The sequence below is a fragment of the Notothenia coriiceps genome, unplaced genomic scaffold (assembly GCF_000735185.1).
Source record: "Notothenia coriiceps isolate Sejong01 unplaced genomic scaffold, NC01 NC01_scaffold00037435, whole genome shotgun sequence".
Classification (NCBI taxonomy): domain Eukaryota; kingdom Metazoa; phylum Chordata; class Actinopteri; order Perciformes; family Nototheniidae; genus Notothenia; species Notothenia coriiceps.
In genome coordinates, this window is record NW_011370136.1 from 1 (window position 1) to 23,157 (window position 23,157).

At 40.0% G+C, this 23,157-nt stretch overlaps 3 protein-coding genes across 8 annotated transcripts; 1 reads left to right on the top strand and 2 right to left on the bottom strand.

The window, feature by feature from the left end:
- Positions 1-1,256: 1,256 nt before the first annotated feature.
- LOC104967523 (rho GTPase-activating protein 4-like) lies at positions 1,257-10,467 on the bottom strand. Of its 4 annotated transcripts, none has more exons than XM_010797007.1 (22): positions 10,244-10,465; positions 8,838-8,927; positions 8,473-8,644; positions 8,213-8,375; positions 7,962-8,024; positions 7,756-7,884; positions 7,539-7,667; positions 7,073-7,294; positions 6,893-6,994; positions 6,225-6,389; positions 5,954-6,038; positions 5,740-5,764; positions 5,506-5,605; positions 5,311-5,371; positions 4,614-4,691; positions 4,370-4,498; positions 4,172-4,277; positions 3,582-3,809; positions 3,447-3,502; positions 2,709-2,928; positions 2,575-2,623; positions 1,257-1,982 (listed from the first exon to the last, which is right to left on the bottom strand). In XM_010797007.1, exons 2-22 carry the CDS (start codon positions 8,902-8,904, stop codon positions 1,803-1,805), a joined length of 2,529 nt encoding a protein of 842 aa, XP_010795309.1. In that variant the 5' UTR covers positions 8,905-8,927; positions 10,244-10,465; the 3' UTR covers positions 1,257-1,802. The 4 variants fall into 4 exon arrangements, with proteins under 4 accessions (XP_010795309.1, XP_010795306.1, XP_010795307.1 ...); XM_010797004.1 differs by having other exon boundaries at positions 5,740-5,767; XM_010797005.1 differs by lacking the exon at positions 10,244-10,465 and adding an exon at positions 8,998-9,019 and having other exon boundaries at positions 5,740-5,767.
- Positions 10,468-11,773: 1,306 nt separating this feature from the next.
- Positions 11,774-14,447, bottom strand: naa10 (N-alpha-acetyltransferase 10, NatA catalytic subuni). 3 transcript variants are annotated; one of them, XM_010797009.1, is made up of 8 exons: positions 14,253-14,447; positions 14,004-14,102; positions 13,836-13,894; positions 13,696-13,750; positions 13,461-13,576; positions 13,158-13,205; positions 12,504-12,588; positions 11,774-12,346 (listed from the first exon to the last, which is right to left on the bottom strand). In XM_010797009.1, the coding sequence occupies exons 1-8, from the start codon at positions 14,271-14,273 to the stop codon at positions 12,155-12,157; spliced, it is 675 nt and encodes a 224-aa protein (XP_010795311.1). In that variant the 5' UTR covers positions 14,274-14,447; the 3' UTR covers positions 11,774-12,154. The 3 variants fall into 3 exon arrangements, with proteins under 3 accessions (XP_010795311.1, XP_010795312.1, XP_010795313.1); XM_010797010.1 differs by having other exon boundaries at positions 13,696-13,741; positions 14,253-14,445; XM_010797011.1 differs by having other exon boundaries at positions 13,158-13,202; positions 13,696-13,741; positions 14,253-14,443.
- Positions 14,448-15,865: 1,418 nt separating this feature from the next.
- On the top strand, positions 15,866-23,103 carry LOC104967525 (ceramide kinase). The gene is made up of 13 exons (XM_010797012.1): positions 15,866-16,309; positions 17,188-17,283; positions 17,510-17,647; positions 17,734-17,862; positions 18,649-18,712; positions 18,818-18,963; positions 19,438-19,512; positions 19,644-19,796; positions 20,049-20,154; positions 21,041-21,144; positions 21,257-21,453; positions 21,536-21,852; positions 22,600-23,103. Exons 1-13 carry the CDS (start codon positions 16,186-16,188, stop codon positions 22,700-22,702), a joined length of 1,752 nt encoding a protein of 583 aa, XP_010795314.1. The 5' UTR covers positions 15,866-16,185; the 3' UTR covers positions 22,703-23,103.
- The last annotated feature ends 54 nt before the right edge of the window (positions 23,104-23,157 follow it).

A 23,157-nucleotide genomic window follows, 5' to 3' on the forward strand; every position in this document is an offset into this window, starting at 1 on the left:
GATTATCAGTGGTCTTGTATGTCTTCCATTTTCTAATAATTGCTCCCACAGTTGATTTCTTCACACCAAGCTGCTTACCTATTGCAGATTCAGTCTTCCCAGCCTGGTGCAGGTCTACAATTTAGTTTCTGGTGTCCTTTGACAGCTCTTTGGTCTTGGCCATAGTGGAGTTTGGAGTGTGACTGTTTGAGGTTGTGGACAGGTGTCTTTTATACTGATAACGAGTTCAAACAGGTGCCATTAATACAGTTAACAAGTGGAGGACAGAGGAGGCTCTTAAAGAAGAAGTTACAGGTCTGTGAGAGTCAGAAATCTTGTTTGTTTGTAGGTGACCAAATACTTATATTCCACCATAATTTGCAAATAAATTCTTTAAAAATCAGACTGTGATTTTCTGGATTTTTTTTTCTCATAGTTGAGGTATACCTAGGATGAAAATTACAGACCTCATCTTTTTAAGTGGGAGAACTTGCACAATTGGTGGCTGACTAAATACTTTTTTGCCCCACTGTAAGTGCTCGAGTTGACTGCCTGAACTAGCTCGCAGGCTTCGCCCCATTAAGTGCAGCTTCGGCTTCCACATACTGCCTCCTCCTTCTCTGCAATTCAGGTGCGTAATCATGGTCCACGTTGACCTTTTTCTGCCAGGCTTTTTTTGATTAAGTCTTCTTTCATTTTAAAACTTGAACATTTCACCACCAGTGATCAACATTTTTTAACTAAGTATAACTAGATTTAACTTCGGATCATTCTTGGTTAATAGCACATCCAAAAAAATAAATATATTTTTATAAATTGAACCATGCCCGATTTGCTTCCAAAGGCCTTTTCTTTTAATATATTAATACATGCTTTGTGGTACCTTGTCTGATAATCAACCAGTTGTGGAATTGCTTAGTGCATTTACTAAAGGCCTGTTCTTGCATGCTGGCTTATTTTTAAGTGTATGTACTGAAAGAACTTTGTTGTGGAAAAGGACTGCTGTAAAAACATCTAGAATTCCTTCAAGTCCTATATTAGCTTTTTGTTGTTTTAATCTGTGATTGTAGTAAAGCAATTTCTAACAAACATTTAGTTTATTGTATATGATGGAAAACATTTCCAAATATTTTAAATAAAAGTTAATATTTTCCATCCAACTTTTACATTTCCTCATAATTGGCAAGGCATAGTTAGATCCAAGGTTTATATCCCACATGTTCTTCTCTTCATATTCACACGCATGCCATTTTAAAAAACATATTTAAAAAGAGTAGTCAGAATAGACAAAATATTTATTGGGCATGTAGCCTGGTTTACAAGCAAAATCAAGTTTGAAACAAGTTACAAACCATTCATATATACATTCTTTACAGCTACAGTAGCCTGTTCACAGTTTCTCCCACCTCAACCCCTTTTCTCATAAAAAAAAACATTGGATGAAGAATGTATGTGTACTTTTATATAGATGTGCGTTTGCAGACTGAACAGTAGAGAATATGACTTGTAAACTGGAAATTAATAAATTGAATATAAACACCAACACAGATATACAAACACACCTGTGTTTTTCAAGTAATCCACAATATCCACATTGTACTGCAGGCCTACAGTCAAGGCAGGGTTCTGCCATTAGAAACAACAATAAAAAAGGGTTTGATTGGGGAGCGACCCTGTGGAAATAAGCCAAGGCCAATTATAAAAGACCTCAGAAAAGTACAACTGGGTCAGGGGTTTCAGTGGTCTTCATTTTCTAGAACTAGATGTGCTGAAAGCAACTGCCAGAGCACATAACCAAACACCATCTTCTAATGCCAGTCCTCTCAGTCCATGGGCTCTGCGGCTCTGAAGAGCCCTGTTCCTCTCCCTCCGCGTCCATCCTTCTTCCCTTTCCTTTGGGGACCTTGGGCAGAGGGAGAGGAGGCGGCGGAGGAGGAGGGATCCTGCAGTGTTTGCCGCGAGAGAAGTTCCATGAAGACAGTGTCCATCTGGCGACAGACCTCCTTAAAAGATTAAATAAACAACGGTGAGGAGAGAATAAAAGATAAAAACCTCTTTGTTCTTAGCTCTCCCTTCTGCTCAAAGGCTTCTGATTTAGTTTGTCATTAGTAATTCTGTGCTGCTTTCCAATAAGACACTTTAAAAATAATTTGAATTTAAAAGTAATACCTTTAAATATGAACAAACCATGGTATGGGCCGTTAATAAACAACTTTTGTGTTGTGAACAATCTTTTGATGGCTTTATTAATGCTCAGATATAAAACTTTGTTTGTCTTTTAGCTCTTTAGATCAGGAAAGTTCTCCATAAAGCATGGTTAAACTACTTACCTTCTAGAAAAGTGCTGCTAAACACCAAAATCCATTTATAAGCAACTTAATTATAACACTTATAACTGCCAATTTACCTGATTTGATGACTTACAAAGGCCTATAGTTGCAGATGACTTGCTAAGAAATGATAAACCAATAGTCTTATATTGGTGTATAAGCAATGGTAAATCCTGCATTAACTCTTGATAATTAGTTATACCTAATAAAATGATATAAAGCCAACCTCATCACATTGTGGAAGTCATTTAGAAATAGGACTGACCTTGTCTACTTTAATGACAATATCCTCAGAAGACGAGTGTTCCTGTAATCTGTATGCAGAAAGAGATCAGAAAACACTGAATATACATTTCTCCAACAAATAACAATTCAATTGTAATCCCTGTAGGTACTCACACTCTTCGCACATAGCCAGGAGATTGGCCTCGCCGTTGCTTGCTCTGTGGCCCAATGGGAATCTGGAGCATTACCTTTCCACCTGAAGTGATGCCGCCTCCAGTTGTCACCTTACTTTTGTCGATTGACCCGCTGCTGTTAGCTCGAGGACGTTCTGCTTTTCTATGTGTTGCTGCAGATGAACCTGGGCTGTTGTCAGCCAAGGATCCTGCTTCAAACTCTGCAGTACACCACATTGACACATTCAATTCCTTAGGGAATTGATTAAGATATACACTTGAAAAATATATCCAAGATATCACCAATAACGGAATGGTACATTTTATAGCTATGCATCCTGACGGTTAAAAATACCATACAAATTATAATACTGTCATCCTCTACATTGCCACTGTATTTTATCATTATTTGTCTGCTTTTAATGTTTTTCTTTTCTTTATTTATTTTCATGTCTCGCACATTTGGTTTATTGTACATTTTTTAAATGTTGAGTTTGTTTGTCGTTGTATTTGTTTTTGTATGTCTTAAATCGTTTTCTGTTTAAATTATTTAAATTGTTACTAAACATTTTTAGATTGGTTTTTCCCTATATGGGCATGTGCGGGTAGAGGAGGGAATATATAGAGAGTGTATCGTGACACTAACATTTACATCAAATTGTGCCTTTTAAAAATTATACAATACTATGAAATGAAAAGACTCATACAAAAAAAGAAAATATATACACATGAAACGTACCATCTTTGCTATGGGTGTACTCTGCTTCGACATCTCCTTCTTCAATGATTGGCTCACTGCAGAAAAAACACCCTCAGATCATCATTCCACCACACATTGTAGACATGTCATGCGTCTGAATATTTCATCACTTACCAGTCATCCAGTTCAAGCGTCATGCATTTCTCGTACATCGGTCCTTCAACTTCGCTCTGGTTGGGGAAGATGCTTTCGTGCTGGAGGATGATGTCCTTCACCACAGCGTTGATCTGAGGCTGCAGGGCGACAACGTCCTCGTCCTGAGCCCCCCTTACCAGGCTGGGGCCAAAACACACAGCCAGGTTGTAGGGCTGCATCATGTTCTCGTCACTGTACTGAGACACACTGAACGCAGGGAGCACAGACACACGGATTCATGCATAAACAAGAGGGGCGGTGGGGGTCATGATGAAAAAGTACAACTAGTGGAAGCTAAACTGAAATTGGCAGAGCCTTTTTTTTTTTACTTCCTTCTTAGATTTATCACATACAAATTACCATATCCATTTCTCCTAAACTATTCTGGTAGGCCTACATTGATTGAAACCATATTAAATTGTTTCATATTTATTTAGTTTTGCTTTCCTATTGTTGGAATGAATGTCCATTTTGTTTGTAGAGCTTTAATTGTTTTTTTTCAATTTTTGTGTGCTATCCATTTCTATGATCTAATAACGTAGATGACTGCGCCAAGCTGCAATACTCACTGATGAAGGAATGCAAAGAGGTATCTCATGACGACGATGACGCGCTCAGGGTAGGAAAAGATTACCATTTTGAGCTGCGCTGCCCTCTCTGCCTCGTTCCTAATTTCTACGACGGGGTGATGAAAGAAAGTTAAGCCCCTGCGGTACGCTCTCAACCACACTTGTTTCACTTTTCAACACATACACCCACACACTCACGGGCATGCTCCAGGAGTTGGCTGGTGCTGTCGATGGGGAAGAGGGGATTCTCCAGACTTCTGAAGTAGAGTTTCAGCACTCCAGCCACAGAGTCCAGTTCATATCTCCGCTCAGCCAAGGGGTCCTCTCCTGCAGGAGAAGCACACAGCACACTGCCCCACATTATTAATGCGCCACAGTGAGGGGCAACTCTATGAGAAGACAATTGGAACGTGCCAACACACACAAAAACACACAGGCCTACCTCGCTCAAATGCATCCCTCAGGTTGTTGACCTCGGTCTGAGAGCCCGGCACTCTGAATATCCCTTCATGCTGGAGACCTGAGAACAGACAGATTATTAGGTACCACTTTACAATAAGACTACCCTTAAAGGATTCATAAAGGGTTTATAATTAGGTTATGAATTAGGTTGTAAACACGTTATTAATCATTAAGAACCATTTATAAACCAGTTCTATACATCAACACAGGCTCACTATTTGGCAAGATGACTAAGCGTTATATTGGCTACTTAGCGAGAATCAACTCAGTGAACAACAGATACCAAGGATGCAGGCTGATGAAGACGAAGTAAGCCAAGTAGCCAATCTAGGCTTAGCAGTAAAGATACATGTTGGTTCAATATTTGGCAAGCAACCGGTCACAGTTTCCCTGTTTATCTCATGTCTTATAAAAGCTTATTAATGACTTATAAAGTGTTCACAACCCAATTATTAAATTAATTACAAACTATTCGTAAACCCTTTATAAGGGTAGTCTTCTTGTAAAGTGGAACCGCTTATTATAACTAAAACATCTCCTAAGTAGTAGTAGAATTATTAGATTCATTCGAGCTAGAAATGTTCACAATGGCTTTAAGCTCAAATATATTTTGTAATGCCTTCAAATGCATGTGCGTTTAAGCAGCAGACCCTTTTCCTTCAGTCTTCAATACTCACCATTGAGGTTGATATAGCAAATGCAACTTTCCACAACAATTGGAATCTGTTGTCCTGATGCCTGAATGAAACAAAGCTAGTGGTAAATTTCATGAACTTTAGATATAATACATCACTGATATGCTGGTAAATGAACCTCTGTCAGTGCTGACAGAGGAAATAATAATAAGAGGGAGTAATTATGATAGTATCTACCTGTATGAAGGACATCATGTCTCCACTGAAAAGTTTTTGGTTGTGCAACAAATTGGCACACGAGTGATTCCTTCTGACACGCATAGACTTCCCATTGGGTCTGCAGAGCCAAATACCATAATGTGAAGACACAGTAAACTCCATTTTGTTGCAATTGTGTTACATGTATGTGTTTTCTTAGTATGCAGCATTGTTCAAAGTTTGATCCATGCTCCAAAAAGCTCATATCCGTACCTAGGCTGATTTCCACTTGACAGTTCTGCTGTAGGGGGAAACATAAAAAGGAGAGGCAGAGCAAAATAATTAAAGTCTAACACTAGTACTTTGCTTGCAGGTAAAACAAAAACAGAACATCAACACAAGCGCACAATGCAACAGCTGTTATCAAAAGACTTTGGTCAGCAGTTCGCCTTTTGGCTTAGTTCTGTGTGAAATGCAGAAGTGATACCTTTGTCCACAGCCTCTTTTAGCTGGTCATGTTTTGCTTGCAGTTTAGATATCAGGGAACTGCCTGTGAGGTGCTCCTTTACTCTCTGGAAAACAGATCAGATGTGATTTCAGTGTTAATCATGCGGTCACCTTTAAACACTGTTGTTCTTGTTTTCATAGTCAGCCAAAACCCAACCATCATACCAAAAGAAATAAGTATGCATATCCTCCAGCTGCATATAATTAAAACATTCACAGCAATTATGGTATGATCCTTTGAAAGCACTCACAGTGAAGTAGATGGTTTCCATCTCCTGCATGCTGGCCCTGCGGCGGGCCACACTGGGCTTCACTGTCAGGTTCTCAGTGCTGCCCTCCTGAGACGAGGGCTCCAGATCATCGTCCCCGATATTCTCCAGCAGGGAGGACTGAGCCGCCAACATGTTCTTACTGGCCTGCGTGACAATGGCAAGTATAACAACTTCATATTATTGGGAAATACTGCCATTGATAATAGCCATGCCAATGGTAAACATTAGCATTATGGTGTGATGTTCAAAATAAATGTGAGAAATCTGACGAGGATTGCAATTATGTTGCATTCGAGGGCCTGTTTGAAAGGCATAATTTTAGATGCAAAACTAAACTAATGGAACAAATATAATGGGGATAGTCAGTCATTGACTTGAGGTTTAGTGACTCAGACTTGAAATGTGGTCACAAAGTCTTCAGGCCGGCACATTCCTGCCATGGCACGCTGGCCAACTTTTGATTGGTTGTTAGTAGATTTTAAAAAGCCACAAATAAGAGTGTATACATGTTTACAAGAAAAAAAAAGCATTTGATTTACAGCCTTGAATGAACTCTGGATGCAGGCGTGGGTTAAATAACACTTGTAGATTCAGTAGACCAAAAAAGGGCGATTGTGAGTTTCAATGGGTTGTGCGATGTACTCTACCTCCTCTGTTTCCTGGGAAACAGACTTCAGTCGGGTTTGTATCTGTTTGAATCGGGTCTCCAACTCACATCTCATCTCACCCTCTGCACTCACCTCGGACACCTGAGAGACACAGGAGAGTTTAGAGCTCATACTGAACATCTGAATGCTCTACTGAATGCCCACTGACAGAATACAGACCTGGTCTCCGTCATGGGGTTGATAGGGGAAGCGGAGCGGCAAACAGAAGGTGCTGTAGTGATCCTGCAGGAGGAGGTCTCTGTCCTGACTCTGGTCCAGTCCGGACACGGTGCCTTGAAGCTGCTGCAGACCCGAGCTCAGATTCTGCTGGGTCTGGCACCGACCGGACAGGTAGGCCTTCATCACTCGGCCTACAGAAAGGTGGTACCCTATATCTGCACACTGAGGGAGGACATCCATTTCAGTGAATATCACCTAGACCTACTTTGATTTCTCTCATCCTGGAAGCAGGAGAGAACATGTTTTTTTTCTTCAAAAGTCAAGATGACACAAGGAGTAATTACTATACCATTAGTCATCTCTGTGGGTGAAGTATTCCTTTTCAACATGGCATCTGGTCTATTATCACATCATGCATCAAACACATTTAAAGGTGGTGAAAGACAAAAGCTGACGATGCACTCACATCTATGAGAGTAGAGATGTCCTGGAGGTAGTACTTATTCATGGAGGCATTGGCTGCAGCCAAGTTTAGGAGGTAATCGTTTCGAGCTTTGCTGCACTTTAGGTTGATCTCTTTGACCTTTCCTTGTCTCTGTGGCAGATAAGCATGAATCAATTAGAGGACAAACAGACATATAGGGACATGCGTGAATGTAACGTTACATAAAAAGGTCATTCACTTTTTCTATCAACCTCTCCAGCTTTTTATTAGCACTCTGCTTCTGCTTCTCCTCCTGTTTCTCTGCCTCCTTCAGCTTTCCATCTGCGCACAAATATTCTGAGTGGTACTGGTAGTATGTCCGCCATGCCTGCACAAAGACAGTAATGCTTTCCTTTGTTTGTTTAGGAAACAGAAAATGTTTGGGGTGGTTGGTTTCTCACTTACGGTCTGTAGCTCAGTGGTGACCTTGAGTAGTCCATCTTGCAGCTGATTACAGACGTCTTTACTCTAAAGTCAGACAGAATGGCACAACAAGGAAGGAACATAGTTATTAATGTCAAGAGAAATAAAAAGGGGAAGAGTGAGAAAAACAAATGAGTAAAGTATTAAGGTATTTGCCTGTACATGTGCACACTTGTTCCAAACACTTAAGACTATGGTTTGTGTGAAGTGGGTGCCAAAGCTCATATCAGTACCTTCTTGGCAAGGCGCTGTGTGTACTCCAGGCAGTGTGTGAGGGGCTGGGTGAGGAAGCTGCTGCAGCGCTCACTCAGTGCATTGTGGTCCCTACTTTCCTGGCGGGTCTGGGACAGCAGAGCCAGCCAGACCTGGGCCACTGAGTGACTGCTGGGATCCTTCCTAATCATGTGTGAAAGAAAGAAAAAACTATCAGAGACTGAGATACAGCGAGGTGTGCCCTGCCAGTAAAGTGCGTACATTGTAAGATTGCCTTTACCTCTTGATCCTAGACGTGAACCTTTCAGTGAGTTTTTCTAGGGAGCGGGCATACTCGCTTTCAATCTCCCCCCGCCGCCGCAAGTAGTCTGACAGGTCCTGCAGCTGCTGGCTCTTCTGCTCAAGCTGCACATCTAACACCTTGAGTTGGTCCACAAGCTGACAGCGCACCTCTGACAGGAAATAAAGAAGGGGTGAGAGAACAGTTAAGTCAAAGAAAGAGAAACACATACAAGAGAGTTCTGACTCATTCTTGTTGAGAAACAGATTTCCCCCCCCCCCCCCCCGGACAGTTGATCAGTGATGGTGGGTTGTGATAAAGCTTGAGAGGTTGTTAGTATGGTGCAGATCAAAGTAGAATTTTACCTTTGATTTGAGTGTCGTAGTCTATCACACCGACCCGTTCCTTACGGAGTTTCACATGTGAAGTCATTGTTGCTCCAACTGGGTGGAATTCTGGATAAAAAGGGAATACATATTATATTATTTCAACATGAATTATGAAATATCAGCTGTTCATTTTTACCTCCCTTGCAGAGTCATAGCGTACTTCATACGGTTGCACTCTATTTTGATCTTCCTTGCTTGACAAAGACTAGTAAGAAAATAGAATCAAGGCCTGTGACCCACTGCTGCACCCAAGCATGCCTCTACAAACGATCACACTCTTAGTACTGAAACCACACACCCCTCCTTCCCTCCCTCTACAGACCATGCTAACTTCCTCCTGCCACAGAAAGAGTGAAACCAGCATGTTCATCTTACTGTAACACATCTCTTCAAACTGGTCACCCGCTGCAATGCTTTGCTGAACGGCAGGCAAATAGAAAAAGCATGTGCTGCCTGCTGCACCGGTCACGCTGCAGAACTGCATGAGGGGCAAAAATAGCTCCAGCAACATCTCTGCTGCCCTAAAAATAGTGTGAACCACAAGGCGTACAACCCTGTGGGGATGTTTGTTCTCAGTTTGGGAGTTAACTGATGGACTCGTCCTATATCCCAAATCTATATTGAAAAAAACAGCTAATTCAGCTGCTTTTCACTTATATTCTAGATTACCCTCAGACATAAGGTACATTTAAGTGTCTGACTCTTAGATCCTTAGACTGGATGAAAAAATAAAACAAGATTTTCTCAAACAAACGGTCATCTGACAGGCCTTGAAAGTATTGATGAACAACAATTTAGTTGCAGATGTCTGCAAGATGTAATTTATTACAACACCGTTTAACACAATACTGAAAGGGGAAGAGTTTCTTGCTTGATCATAATCCTTTGCACATTCTATCTTTTCACCCTTCCACTTCCCTTTTCTTTAAAGCAAACATCACTCATCAGCACTCTCTCCAGCTGAACTGTGCACTATCCACTTCTTTCCAAGGGAGACATACCAACTGACCTGCTGAAATCTGTTAGATTACAACAAACTCTAAACTCCTTACAGAAAGGAGAGTGGCTCACTTTGCCAGCCAGTCATAATTTTCCATTAGTCGTTTTCATTCTTTCTCTATGTGATCAGCAATGAATCACCACCTCTGCTGCTTTACTTTATTATAGAAATTCAACTGGTTCTTCTGGTGTTATTCTGTTTGATTCTGACAAGTAGAAACACATATCTAGGCTGAACTATAGGAGCCGTTGATGTCCTAAGGGCAATTTCTAACAAGCCTTCAAAAACAACACTGTGAACACATTTATTGGACTTTAAGTGACTAGTCTTGCTGGGGTGAGACAGGTCAGTGAATGAAAACATTGGTAAATAAGAGTCTTACCTGACGGGAGAGCAGTCTTCACTAGTCTCTTCTCCAGACTGAGGCAACTAAATGATGCCAGTTAATAGCACAGTAAGCTCTCAACTGTTTCACCTCCCCCTCGCATTGGACACGGATGGATGTGGGTGGAGAGGAACTCATCTCTCCGACTTTCTCTCTCTCTCTCTGGCTGACACACACACTCACACACACTGCTCTCTTTCACAACACACTTCTCACACATTCAGTTTGTGTGTTCAACTGAGCTAGTGTCAAAAGTGAAAACCTGTTTGAGTTCTTCAGACTTCTTCTTGAACTCTGCAGCAGGTTTCAGTCCAATCAAACACCAGCTGTTCTCACTGATTAGTCCCTCTGCTGGGGTATTCACAGACTACTCAGTGAAATCAGCTGCTATAGTGGTCGAGTGGGGGGGGGAAATTAATACTGAATGAATACTTGTTTGAGCAGAAGACTGGTGGACACAATTTACATATTTTAAGAGCACAGAGTTTATGATTTATGATTTATATATTGCCTTTTTAGTCTTTTACACTTTATGCAAACATGTACCTATTCACAGACTGATAGCATTAAATCAGCCAAAGTGCTTAACATTTGGTCTCATACTCACACGCACAAGTATGCAAGGTTTTTTTTTAACAACAGCATGCAGCGTTGGCCTCTCTCAGCTCTTGATGAAAAGTGTTAAACTGGCATGAAGGTGTGAAAATGAGTTATTTCATAGTTGTGACAAACAAATGTCTGAAAGGCCGTTTGCATAGTATGCTGTTATCTGTAATGCAATTCTGTCTAACTCCTGTTTCCTTCCTCTATCTGACAGGAGGAGAATGTGCAATCAGTGTTTAAAAAAACAAAAAAATTAACATTTTGTTTCTAGTCGTAGTTTTATCCATCGTTTGCCTATTTTACTATATTTATAAAGCTTTATTATGGAACTTTGAAACATGGGTTAACATTAAATCACCTCTACAGTGTCTGAGATGCTCACTGTTGGGTCAATTTAAAAAGGATGGTTAATGTTTAGAGGTCGCACATTCACTGCAGTCTTCAACCTGACTTGTTCAGTAGCATGTTTTTATTTATCTTAAACCCCGTATGTAGCATTATTATTTATATCAGAATATGGTACGTTTTTATTTGTAAAAAAACGTAACCACCAAGTTGAAACTAAAGCATTCTTCTGCTTTCAGCCCATCTAAGCCCACGCAATGCTTTCTGAAAGCCTTTCTTTTTTCTACTATCAATGCAAAACCTTACCCATGGATCTTGATTACTTTGTATAATATATACAACAGAAGTAATAATTTGAAGTGTAATTTCACGTTCACCACTTCACTGGCCATGTAGGTGTTACTGGTAAAAAAGGAGTTTACAATTAAGTGCCATTCAAACTAAATGTATTTAGAAAATGCAGTGGACCTATTAAATAAGTCAAGAATTCACTCTTTCCAAATTTAATTGACTGTTATCAGAGTGTATTGCAATACACTGCTTTTAACATCCTTTATGAAATAAGTGCAATGCGAAAAGTATTATTTGAAAGATTTATTGGCAGTATTTCCTTTAAATATTTAAGAGACCAGATTGAGAAAACTTGAAAAGCACAAGTTGTTGGAAATTCTCTAACTCTCAGAGAATTTTGGGCAACTTTTGTAATGACAACAGCAATCCAATTAAAACATCGACACCAGTTTTTCATTTTAGTTTCATTTAGAGAACACCCCAATTCACATCATTATCCAAGTCTTTCTGTTCATCACTGCAGTGGAAAGCAAGATTTGAGAAAAAAAACGTGATGGTTAAGGCTTTGACCCAGGGATAGTCACACAGTTTGTTAAGCCAGAGATACTGTCAAATAGAGATAAAAAGAGGAAGGGAGGCATGAATTTAAAAATGTCTAGGACTGCAGCGTCATTGTGAATCAGAAGAAGAATCTTTAACGTCTGTGCTTTCCGTCGCCTCGCTGACTTCACTCAGCTCTTTGCTCTCTCCTCCGCTGTCTTTCTCGTTCTCCTTCTCCTGGTCACCGGTACCGACCGGGCCCTGGCCTGACGGGGCCTCTGGGCCCGAAACACGCGCTCCAGGCTTTCTCAGCTGTGGGACATGTAGACCCAAAAAAAACACAATCGTCATTAGAAACTGCTCATGCAAGTTCAGGGGAGTTAATCGTTCCATGAGGTAACAAGGGGCTTGTGAAAATGATGTAAATGTTGTGCCAACATGTGTTGCCATATTGGATAAACTCAGACAGGGTAGTTACCTCATCAGCCATGTGGGCCAGGTCTCTCTTCATGGCGTAGGCATCTTCCCCATCTGCGTAGTATTTAGGCTCAATCTCACTGATCCTGTGGAGGCATAACAATATATCACATCATTTAGAACAACTATCTAAAAGTGCCGTAGCTGCTGTTAAGAATGCAGGTCCTTTGTGAGTATTTCGCAACATATATGTCATTTATTAATAAAATGGATGACAGCGTATACTGATTTGTAATGTTTAAGGTAAAATACATTATTAAATAAAAAAATGTTTCCCCAACATCATTTTATAGCGGTCATTATTTGAAATTCCTGCTTGGAACAAATATTTACAGAAAATATCATTCAAATGCTAATTTGATAAATTAAGTACAAATAATGGGAACAAATGAGACTTGTTTTGTGTTGGTTTGGTTTTAAAACTGAATATGTAAAATGTTTGAATAGGCATGAAAGCCCAACATTTAACAAAATGGAAAAAATAGATATGGAGCCCTGAACCGAACCACTTGCTCTCGCCCAGTGACATTAAAGATAAATTCTTCCATGTTTTATAGGATGAGTTTTCATTTAAAATAAACTGTAATACAACCACACAAAGTACATACATTACAATGATAGCAATTAAGTAATGTTGGACCAAATAAATACTTACTGGAATTTCAGTGTGTTTGAGTACAGATGCAGGGCTGCCCGGTTGCTGCAGTGAGAGGAAAAAAAGATTGGTAAAAACCTTGAAAACCATAGCGCTGAGCTGTCATTTTCTGAGCACATTTTTTTTAAACAGGGAACCACACAATAATGTATCCAAACAAAGTGAAACCAGGTCCACAGCAACTCAACAGTGCACAGTACCATTGTGTGTTGCATTGTCGAAAGGAGCCTGTGAATTAAGATTGTCATTACCAGAACTACACTGTAGTTATTGTGCATATGACAATAAGCCCTTTCAATCTACCTCTTGCGGACATGAAGAGAGACATATTTAGCATTGAAGTTTTCTATCATGGCCCGACTGGCCTGGTCCATCAGCTTCTGGGCCAGGCCTAGACGTCTGTGGGAACGCTTCACAGCCTAGAAGACAAAGATATGGGTTTGGTTGGTCCAAGAGAAGCAAGCCCATTTCTGAATACTATAAAACATGTAATATAAATAATGGAGGAAATTTAAGAGGTGTCTTTCTTCAAACTCACCAGAGATGTAATGTGTCCATGGGGGACATCATCAGGGTCCTCCTCCCTGTTAAGACTTCACATTAGTTTATTATGGAAAACATTATACGTGTAATTTGTGAAAATGTTGTGAACATTTAAATATGGTAACATATACTCACATCTTTGCCAGCACATATCCCACAATTTTGCCATTTTCATCCTCTGCGATGTATGAGAGCTGAAACATTTAAAAGACAGTGTAAAACATATACTAACGATTTTGAGCAGCGTTTGTGTAGCACTGGTGTTAGCAGGAACATGATAAATGGGAAACGGCAGTCAATCACCTGCGGCCAGGACAATCCATGATAGAAATAATATTTCATCTGGTAGTTTTCTGGGAGACACAGCAAGTTACAGTGCTGCATATTCATAAGGTCCTCCGGCTGAAAGAAAGAAACTGGATGTCACAAAGATGCATGACACAATGCTAACGCTTTAACCGGCCATACTTGTGCTCTTTTAACATTTAGCTTAGCTTAGCAGTGAACTCAGTAGAAACAGCATGGCTGTCGAGAGGCTTTCAGCACACTTACCCTTGCATTTCGTATGTTCATCTTGTTAGTTGGCTTGTAATCTGGACTGGAGACAGAAATAAAATATACTACACGGATCAATTAATTCATAATAATAATACTACAAAGTTGTAAAGGACTTGTCTCGCTAACTAGCTAAATCGACGAGCTAGCATGCAAGGAAAGGGAGGAAGGAGCGTGCCACAATAACGACAGTCACTTCCGGTCACAGTGTCCGCTGGGACTTCACAATAAAAGTTCGAACACTAGCGTGATGCACGAAAATAGGCTATACATCGTTTTTATTTTGAAGGATGGTTTAATATGTATAGTTACCCGGATGTGTTATTGTGGATTGTAGCAGCACTCTTTATAACCTAGAACCGACGTTTAGGCCATAGGTTTAGGCTGGATTATCATTAGGCTAAACGTTTCACTACTCTGGGGAACCCGGATCCCCTGTTTCTATATGTGACAATAATTAATTGTTTCAACCTTCAACCACGACGGTACAATATCAACAAAATGTATACATGTCTTGGGTTTCTAGTCAGTCGTAAAAAAGTTACAAACTAAAAACAACTCCTTGGATATTCACACAATTACATGTTTTGTTTGGTCTATGTATGCTGACCATTACATGTTTTCATTAACCCATACTTCCTTTTCTATAAGAAATTTCACAACAACCAAAGTCAAGTGTTAAGGCATTCATTTTGTGACTGAATTCTGACTCGTTCAGGTCTAAAAAATATACACTGTTGCCTCTATTGTTGCAGAGGCTTTTGGGGACAGCATAGTTTCTTTAGTTGAAATGTCCAAAGCTCTGACAATATTTCAAATGCTGAGGATCAGGTTTTGGTGGTGTCTCTGTGAGTGCCTATTTAAATGTATTTCCCAGGATGCCCCCTAGTGAGTTAATCTGGTCATGGTTGGAACTCAAAACTTGAAATGTAAACTACTGTCCCGTGTATGCAAATGTATGTTTACCTTTAACCTATGCTACCATAAATCTATTTCTGAATGTAATAGTTTAAATTAATGTCATATACACAAAGTTACCAACAAAATGTTGATTTATCAGGAAGTTTACAAGGAAGAGTTTAAAACAACACCCTCAAACAACACTAAACAGTGTAATGTTATTCAAGATGCTACACTCCATATTCAAAAATATGTTCAAAATCTAATATTTTTTTCGTGTATACAAAAACTGCCAGTTACCAGCAGCATTTTCAAGACACCGTTTTTTCATGTGCTTTAAAGTCAGTCCCTTTGGTTTTCAAGTCATTACTTTGAATTCATAACTATATCTTTGAATTCTTAGAAAGCTCATCAGATTCCACATTGAGTTGGAGTTGAGTTATTTCTGCTCCCATTCCCACATTACAGAAAATAATACAATATTGGAAGAATATTTCTGTCCCTAGGCAATGTAATATGCTAAATAGAAACACTCTCAATTACATATTTGACACTTCTTTCTGGGTTACTGTGCACTTGTAAACGAGAAGCTTAGTATAATTTCCCATAGTGAAACACATACAGGAAATATTTACGATGAAACTATTTGAGCAAAGAACTGGAAACACAAAGAGTACACTGGAGTTTCTGGCTTTAAGCTAATACTTTAGTACCGTTGCTGCTTTGCATCCAATCACAGTGCAACATGCAAATCGAGCAGGTGTCACCAGGGAGGGACTGAAGAGGAAACGAATATTTCGAGAATAACAGCAGTGTGCCTGGCAGGTGTCGACAACATTGAGCAGGCACAATGGACTAATGTGTCTTGGAAGAAGGAACTTCAGAATAATCAGTAAATGAATGGCGAGATCAGATTGCCAACCTGCCTGTATTTCTCAGTGATGACAAAGTTATGGGTGTTGAATGTGATCACAAGAGTGTTTTGATAAACCGGAAAGAGCGACGCTGTGGCTGAGAAGCGCCTCTCCAGATGGAGACGGATCTGCAGCTGGAGTCTACTGTGTGGGTCGGGAGTAAAAGATACCGGGCAGTCCTGACAGGCTGGCACTTCAACTGGACCGAGCTAGACAAGAAGAATCGCGACAAGAAAACAAGTAGGTGGCTTTCTTTACTCCATCTCCCCAAATGTCCTCCCTATAAACACGTGCTTTTATTTACGTTTAAATGTCATTTCTGAGCAGAGGTGGCATAACAGGGTGATGGCAAACAAACCTTTGGAAGTAGGGAGGACACTTGGAGACACCATGAACAAAACACCTTACGTGTTATTTTGGACAATTACAGGGAGGGTTTAATTAAGCCCATAGCTCTGCAACACGTGAAGAACAAGTTGAACAGCACTAACACGAAACACAACCTGTTGACAACACTGGCTAATGGAGGACTAACACACCTCCTGGCATGTTGTCTTAGCACCAAAAGGCTTCCGCCCACACACACGCACACTGTAGACCGGGGGAATATCTTGCACTTAAAACAAGACACTTGTGTCACTTTTTACAGTGCAATGCCTTGTTTTTGATATGTTTTACAAATCAAAAGCACCTAAAAGGATGCAATGATGTTTACACTTGTTACCTTGTAGATATCATCCTCATCTCTCATATTTTTCAAGTAAATAGCTGAAGTATGAAATATAATGTACAAAACCGTTACTAATAGACCTTCATTTAGGCAGATATTTGTTATTAATAGGTGGGATTATTAATTCTGATGTGTGCCAGTGATTCATAGAACTTTGAAAATGAAGTGGAATTCAGTCATCAGTAATATTTTAGTTATATCTCTGCATTTCCTTGACCTTGAGTGTGTTAGGATGCAGCCACTGTTATGTTACACCTTTGCGTTGGCCCCCTACTTTCACATGTAAACGTATCTGCTCTAAAGAAGGTCTAAAGGACTTTCCAGTAAATGTTCTATTCATTGTATGGAAAGAAGCCCATCTGCTGAAGTCTGTGCTGTGTGATTAAAGTTTCAGTGCCTGTGGCTGAGGTGGTTGGAGTGGAGGAGGGTCGGGTGGAGATCCTGCCCCAGAAGTCAATCGAGGACACAGACAAAGTCTTTACAGGTGGGTTCAACTTCTCATGCAACACTCTCAGATATCCCAAAGAAACCAAGGCCACAGTCAAGGCTTCAGCAAATAATAACCATATTTTACACAGCCATGGAGTTTAAAAATATATGACAACATGAGTCATTTGCATACACTGGTTTTGCAATGTGTTCAAATATGTGCCTGTGTCTCCCACATGGCGATATCATGTTTTTACAGCATTTTCAACATTTATCTACAGTTTTCTACGTAAAACGCAGCAGCACTGGGAGCTCTTATGGGTTACTATGGACACTGGGCCGAACCCAGTTCAGCGTCCCCAGTCGGGTGCTCAGAGACCAGTGGACCAAACACCTTAGAGCTGCTCTCAAAACTCACAGTATGGATGGATATTCAAAAAGTCATATTCCAATCCTCCAGAGTGTTTGTGGCTCTCAATAACATATTTGCAAATGTATTGTTCAGGTCCGGTGAGGCCTAACAGGCTGTTAGTGTTTATCAACCCATATGGCGGGAAGAAGAAAGGAAGAAAGATCTACCACTCTCTGGTTGCCCCTCTGTTTGAGCTTGCTGGCATCAGCTGTCATGTTATTGGTAAGAAACAACAAAAAGGTGTTGCATAGATAGATTATGTATTAGTTAGTAATCAGTAACTAATGCATTACTGTTTTTTGGATATTACAATGGCAAACTTTGTCTGTATTTTTTTTTAAACAAAACTCATATTTTAATGTCTTTTATTTAGAGTAATGTTAAAGAAAGGCCTGTCTTGACTACTAGTTTTATTGGACAATATATTGTCCCAAAAGTAATAAAACATATTATTGTTATTTTAAAACCTTTTAATGATTCTGAAAAAATGAATATATATATAGATATATATATATATCTATATATATATAGATATATATATTAGGGTGGTCCTTAAAATTGAAAGTCGGAAAGTCTTAGCTCCAACCCCCAGAATTCATTTTATTAGTCAAGAAAACTCTCCTGGTGAATTTTTTCCTCAATCTGACAACATTTACCCCTCCCTCATCGACCTTGAAGTTTAGCCTCAGTTGCAGGCCGTGGCTGCTGGTGTTGCAGCCCAGGTCGATGAGGGAGGGGTACATTTTAAACTTTAAGGTTGATGTGGGAGGGGTAAATGTTGTTGGAATTTGAATAAAATTCACCAGGAGAGTTTACTTGACTACCACAACAAATTCCGTTGTTTGGAGCTTAAAATAAATGAATTCGAAAATGTACATGGCACTAAGGACCACCCTAATATATATATATATATATATATATATATAAAAAAAATATATATAAAAAAGGTAAAAATAATAATAATAATGATATCCGTCTATATGTGTAATCCTAACATTTATTTTGCAGTGACAGTGCGGGCAAACCAGGCCAGAGACCATCTCCTGCAGAAAGACCTGACAGGCTTTGATGGGTAAGAGTTATAACAGTTTCAGAGCAAACACTGTGACATTATAACCAGTATTACATGGCTCTCTTGGAGGTGCTTCACAACAGAAACTCTGTTTGTTTACAACAGTGTGGTGTGTGTGGGTGGGGATGGCATGTTCAGCGAAATACTCCACGGTTTGATTGGGCGGACGCAACAAGAGGCAGGCCTTTGTGAGAATGATCCCACTGTCAATTTACAGCCCTGTCAGCGGCATATTGGCATCATCCCTGCAGGTAATGACACTGATATTAAAGGCCGTTAAATCAGATCACACATTTACTATTTTGTTGTTTGTTTCAGGATAAAACTAAAGTTTGCTTCCATCTTTTAGTTATACTGTTTCTCAGAGATCAGAAGTTGAACGCCACCATGATCTTGAAGGATAGAATAATATATAGCATCATAGTATCCAATGATCTTAAGGAAAAAGATAGCATGTTGTGTTATCATAAAAGAAAGGTTTTTGTAGCCTTCCTTTAATTATAGCAGTAACACATTCATCTTCTACAATAAAAAACAAAACGCGAGCACTTGTTGAGTTAATTTAGGCCTTGTAACTGATTCACCAGCACTTACTATGGTATGATTTAGTTTGAAGTGAATATATCAGCACTTTCCTTGTTGTTCGGAGTTTCATTCTTTATGGTTTTTGCGCTTATTGTAAGTCTGAAGCTGAATGATATAATGTACATTTGTCTCTACTGTAGGCTCTACAGACTGTGTGTGTTATGCCACAGTGGGAGTGATCGACCCTGTTACTTCAGCTCTGCACATCATCATTGGTGAGGAAGGATTTTCAATACAATCTCAAATACTCTCAAAGTACATACATACATCTTAAAATACTTGTGTCAACTCTGAGCTCCAAAGTAAAGCCTGTATGCCGCTTGCTTTTCCCCACAATACCTTGCAGGAGACTCTCAGCCTTTGGATGTGTGTTCGGTCCACCAGGCGTCAGGTCTGGTGCGTTACTCTGTCTCTCTGTTGGGCTATGGCTTCTATGGGGACGTACTGGCTGAGAGTGAAAAACACCGCTGGATGGGACCTCTGCGATATGACTATTCAGGTGTGGACTGATGATTCATTTACAGAAATGACTGCATGCTTATTTTGCACAAGACGCTGTTTGATTCTCTGTGTCTATTTCAGCTTTCAGTTTGATGTTAAATGTATTCTGTAATTCTACTCACATGACTAATATGGAAGGAACCCATATAACATACAAACCACATTCCCCACATACCTGGTCTTTTAAAAGTGTTGTTGACACATGTCCTGTTGTGCATTTCCTCCTAACCATATTCCTCTTTTTATCAAGGCACAATGGTGTACCTGAGCAACAGAAGCTATGCAGGCATAGTTCAGTATCTGCCAGCAGACCCGCTGCTCTCCAGCCCCAGAGACAGGACACGCTGCCTCTCAGGGTAAAACACCAACTGCAAAAAAGAAATGACACAAAGAAAGAGTACACAGAGTGCAATTAGCAATGAACACAAAACAGAACTCTAAAAAAGAAAATCATGACATGCATATCAAATTATACTCTATATCTGCAATGAGAAGGTGTTTCACCTTAAAACAGCGTGGGAGTAATTTCTTTACTCATCTATTCATTATGGATCCCTGTTTATTAATTTAGTTTCAAGTATTATTTGATTGTGAAACAAACGTCTCCAAACAACACCACCACAGTATTGTTCTTATGTTGCAGTTATTTAACTTTTATTATTTCAACCTTGAATTGACTCTTACTGGATCACAAGAGTAATGACCATGAGTGTAAGGGGTCGTTTTGGAAGAAGCCAATAATAACATGAACTGCTGAAAGCTTGTTGTTCTTTTTGGATACCTAATCTTACTCCTAGGAAATACATTTGTTTTAAAATAAGGAGGTTTTCTATTAAAAGTTTAAAAGTGAGACAATTCATTGAAAAGGAAGTTGTTTAAAGAAAGTGAGTAAAATGTAAACCTGTGCAATGAGGAGAGAAAGTGTCCCTGAGAGTAGCATCATTATTAATAAAGCACCAGTCAACAGGTTCAAATTCACTGCTTGAGACACTGTAACTGCTACCAGCCGCAGCAGGGACATGGTGTTGGGTGCACCATGAGGAGGGAAGAGACCAAGCAGGAGCAACTTGATCTATGAAAGATGAGACCCCTGTTAGAGAGCACCCTGTCTCGTCTTTGTCTGAGGCAGCGGCCTCTGGCTGTCAGCAAGTGCTTTATAAGGCTGTTATGAATGGGTGTCAATGGTGAGGAGCTTGTTATTTCACTAAGAGTTCCAATTATTTGTGTTGCTGTTGTGTTTAGGTGCAGTGTGTGTTCCAGAAGCACAGAAAGACTTTTCCCCCACTCTTCAGACGCTGGCTCCTTATACAGCTCCCACTACAGCCAGTTCAGTAGTGACTCAGAAGGTAAACGCACGCACGCACGCACGCACGCACGCACGCACGCACGCACGCACGCACACACACACACTATTTGTTATAATAACAACATCATGTCTCCCTTTATGTGTCTCTCTAGGTGAGTGGGTGACTGTGGAGGGCAGGTTCAGGTGTGTGTCTCTCACTTGCATGTCCAGCTCGTGTCCCAAGAGTCCTCTGGGCCTCTCTCCCTCGGCTCACCTGGCGGACGGCACCGGGGACCTCATCCTGGTGTGGGACACTCACCCTCTGGGATTCCTCAAGTTTCTCTACAGGCACACAAGCACAGAGGATCAGGTAATGGCAAATTCCCATTGACTTCTAGTTGGACTAGTACGTTTAAACACTACTTGATCCCGATCTCTGCCCCTTCTCTTAGTTTGACCTGCCGTTTGTGGAGGTCCACCGTGTAAAAGCCGTCCGTTTCTCTCTCCCCCCCGGCAAAGAGGAGGAAGAATATGAAGAGATTGGAGGGTCGAGTGGTGGGATGGATGAAGAGGAGAGAGGCTATATTGAGACTGTTAGTAGGTCTGGATCTCAGCAGCATCTGGCAGACAGAGGCCCGGGTAGAGAAATGACCAACGTGCAGAAAACAGGAAACCCCTTCCTGTGCGGCCTTTGCTGCAGCAAAGCTCCTGCTGTGTCCGTGTGGAACTGTGACGGAGAGATACTGCCTTCCACCGAGATCCTCAGCAGGTAAGAGTTCAAATAGTTTATTTTTTTTGTTGTTGCAAAAAGTACTGTATTATCCTCTTACAGTATCATATTGTTACTCATCTTAGTCATCAGAGGTGGGAAGTAGTGGAGTACAAATACTGTACTTAAGTAAATGTTTCTGGTATCAGTACTTTACTCCACTACTTATTTTTCTAACGACTCTTTACTTTTACAACATAACATTTTTAACACAAATACCTGTACTTTTACTTCTTACATTTTCAAAACAGGTTAGTTACTTTGGTTTTAATCTGTGTTTGGTGGCGGGATCATTATTATTTTAGAATCATTGCGTGCCTATTGATTCCGTGTATCCATCATTTCCTGGTCTTCTTTAAACAAGAGCGACCAATGAAAACGTTGTCATGTTGCCGTTGTTCAGCATTGACAAATTCATTAGCTAACAATGACATTATTGTTCTATTAATATAAAGTGAGGTCCGTTACTCTTTAAAACAGTTGGTAGTTACGGGTACTTTTAACTTAAGTACATTTCGAAGCCCATACTTCTTTACTTTACTTGAGTAAAGAGGTTTAGTCAGTACTTCTACTTTTACCAGAGTCTTTTTAAACATTAGTATCTGTACTTCTACTTGAGTAAAGGATGTGTTTACTTTTGCCATCTCTGTTAGTCATCAATACCAACGGAAAACCAAATAGCTCACTGAATATAAAGGATGATTGTTTCTGAGTAGTACAGTTTTTTACCGTGTTAATTTCTCTTAGGGTTCATGGCCAGCTGGTGCGTCTGTATGCGAGAGGCATCGAGGACGGAGCCGCCGTGCACTGCAGCGAAGATATTGAAAGGGGATGCACACTTCAAAAATAACCTCATTTGCATTTGGGAAGATGAAGGGAAGGTGACAATGGGAATGTTTTTTTTTAAAGCTAAGCTATTTTGTGAACTCAGACTGCCTTCAGTCTGTCATGGCCAAAGAGTTCCTAATATTTCAGGTTACCTCACATGTTTTCTCTTCGCAAAAAAAGAACTATTTATTCTTTTATGAGTGTTTGTTAGTTGAATACTAAAAATGAAAACACTATTTAAAGACATGATAAAAATATCTCAGTTCACGTTCCCATGGCATGTACAGTGCTGTTGTACTAGCCGGCAAATCTTATTTATTTTACGAGCTTCCATAGAATAAAAACTCAATTATAAAGAATGACCTGATTCCTTTTTATGCTTTATTTTTCCCAATAAACAGACATTGTTCAGTGAAAATCAAACAACACGTGAAAGAACAAATACAGCAGTCCCAGAGGAGAAGTTGTTAAAAAACA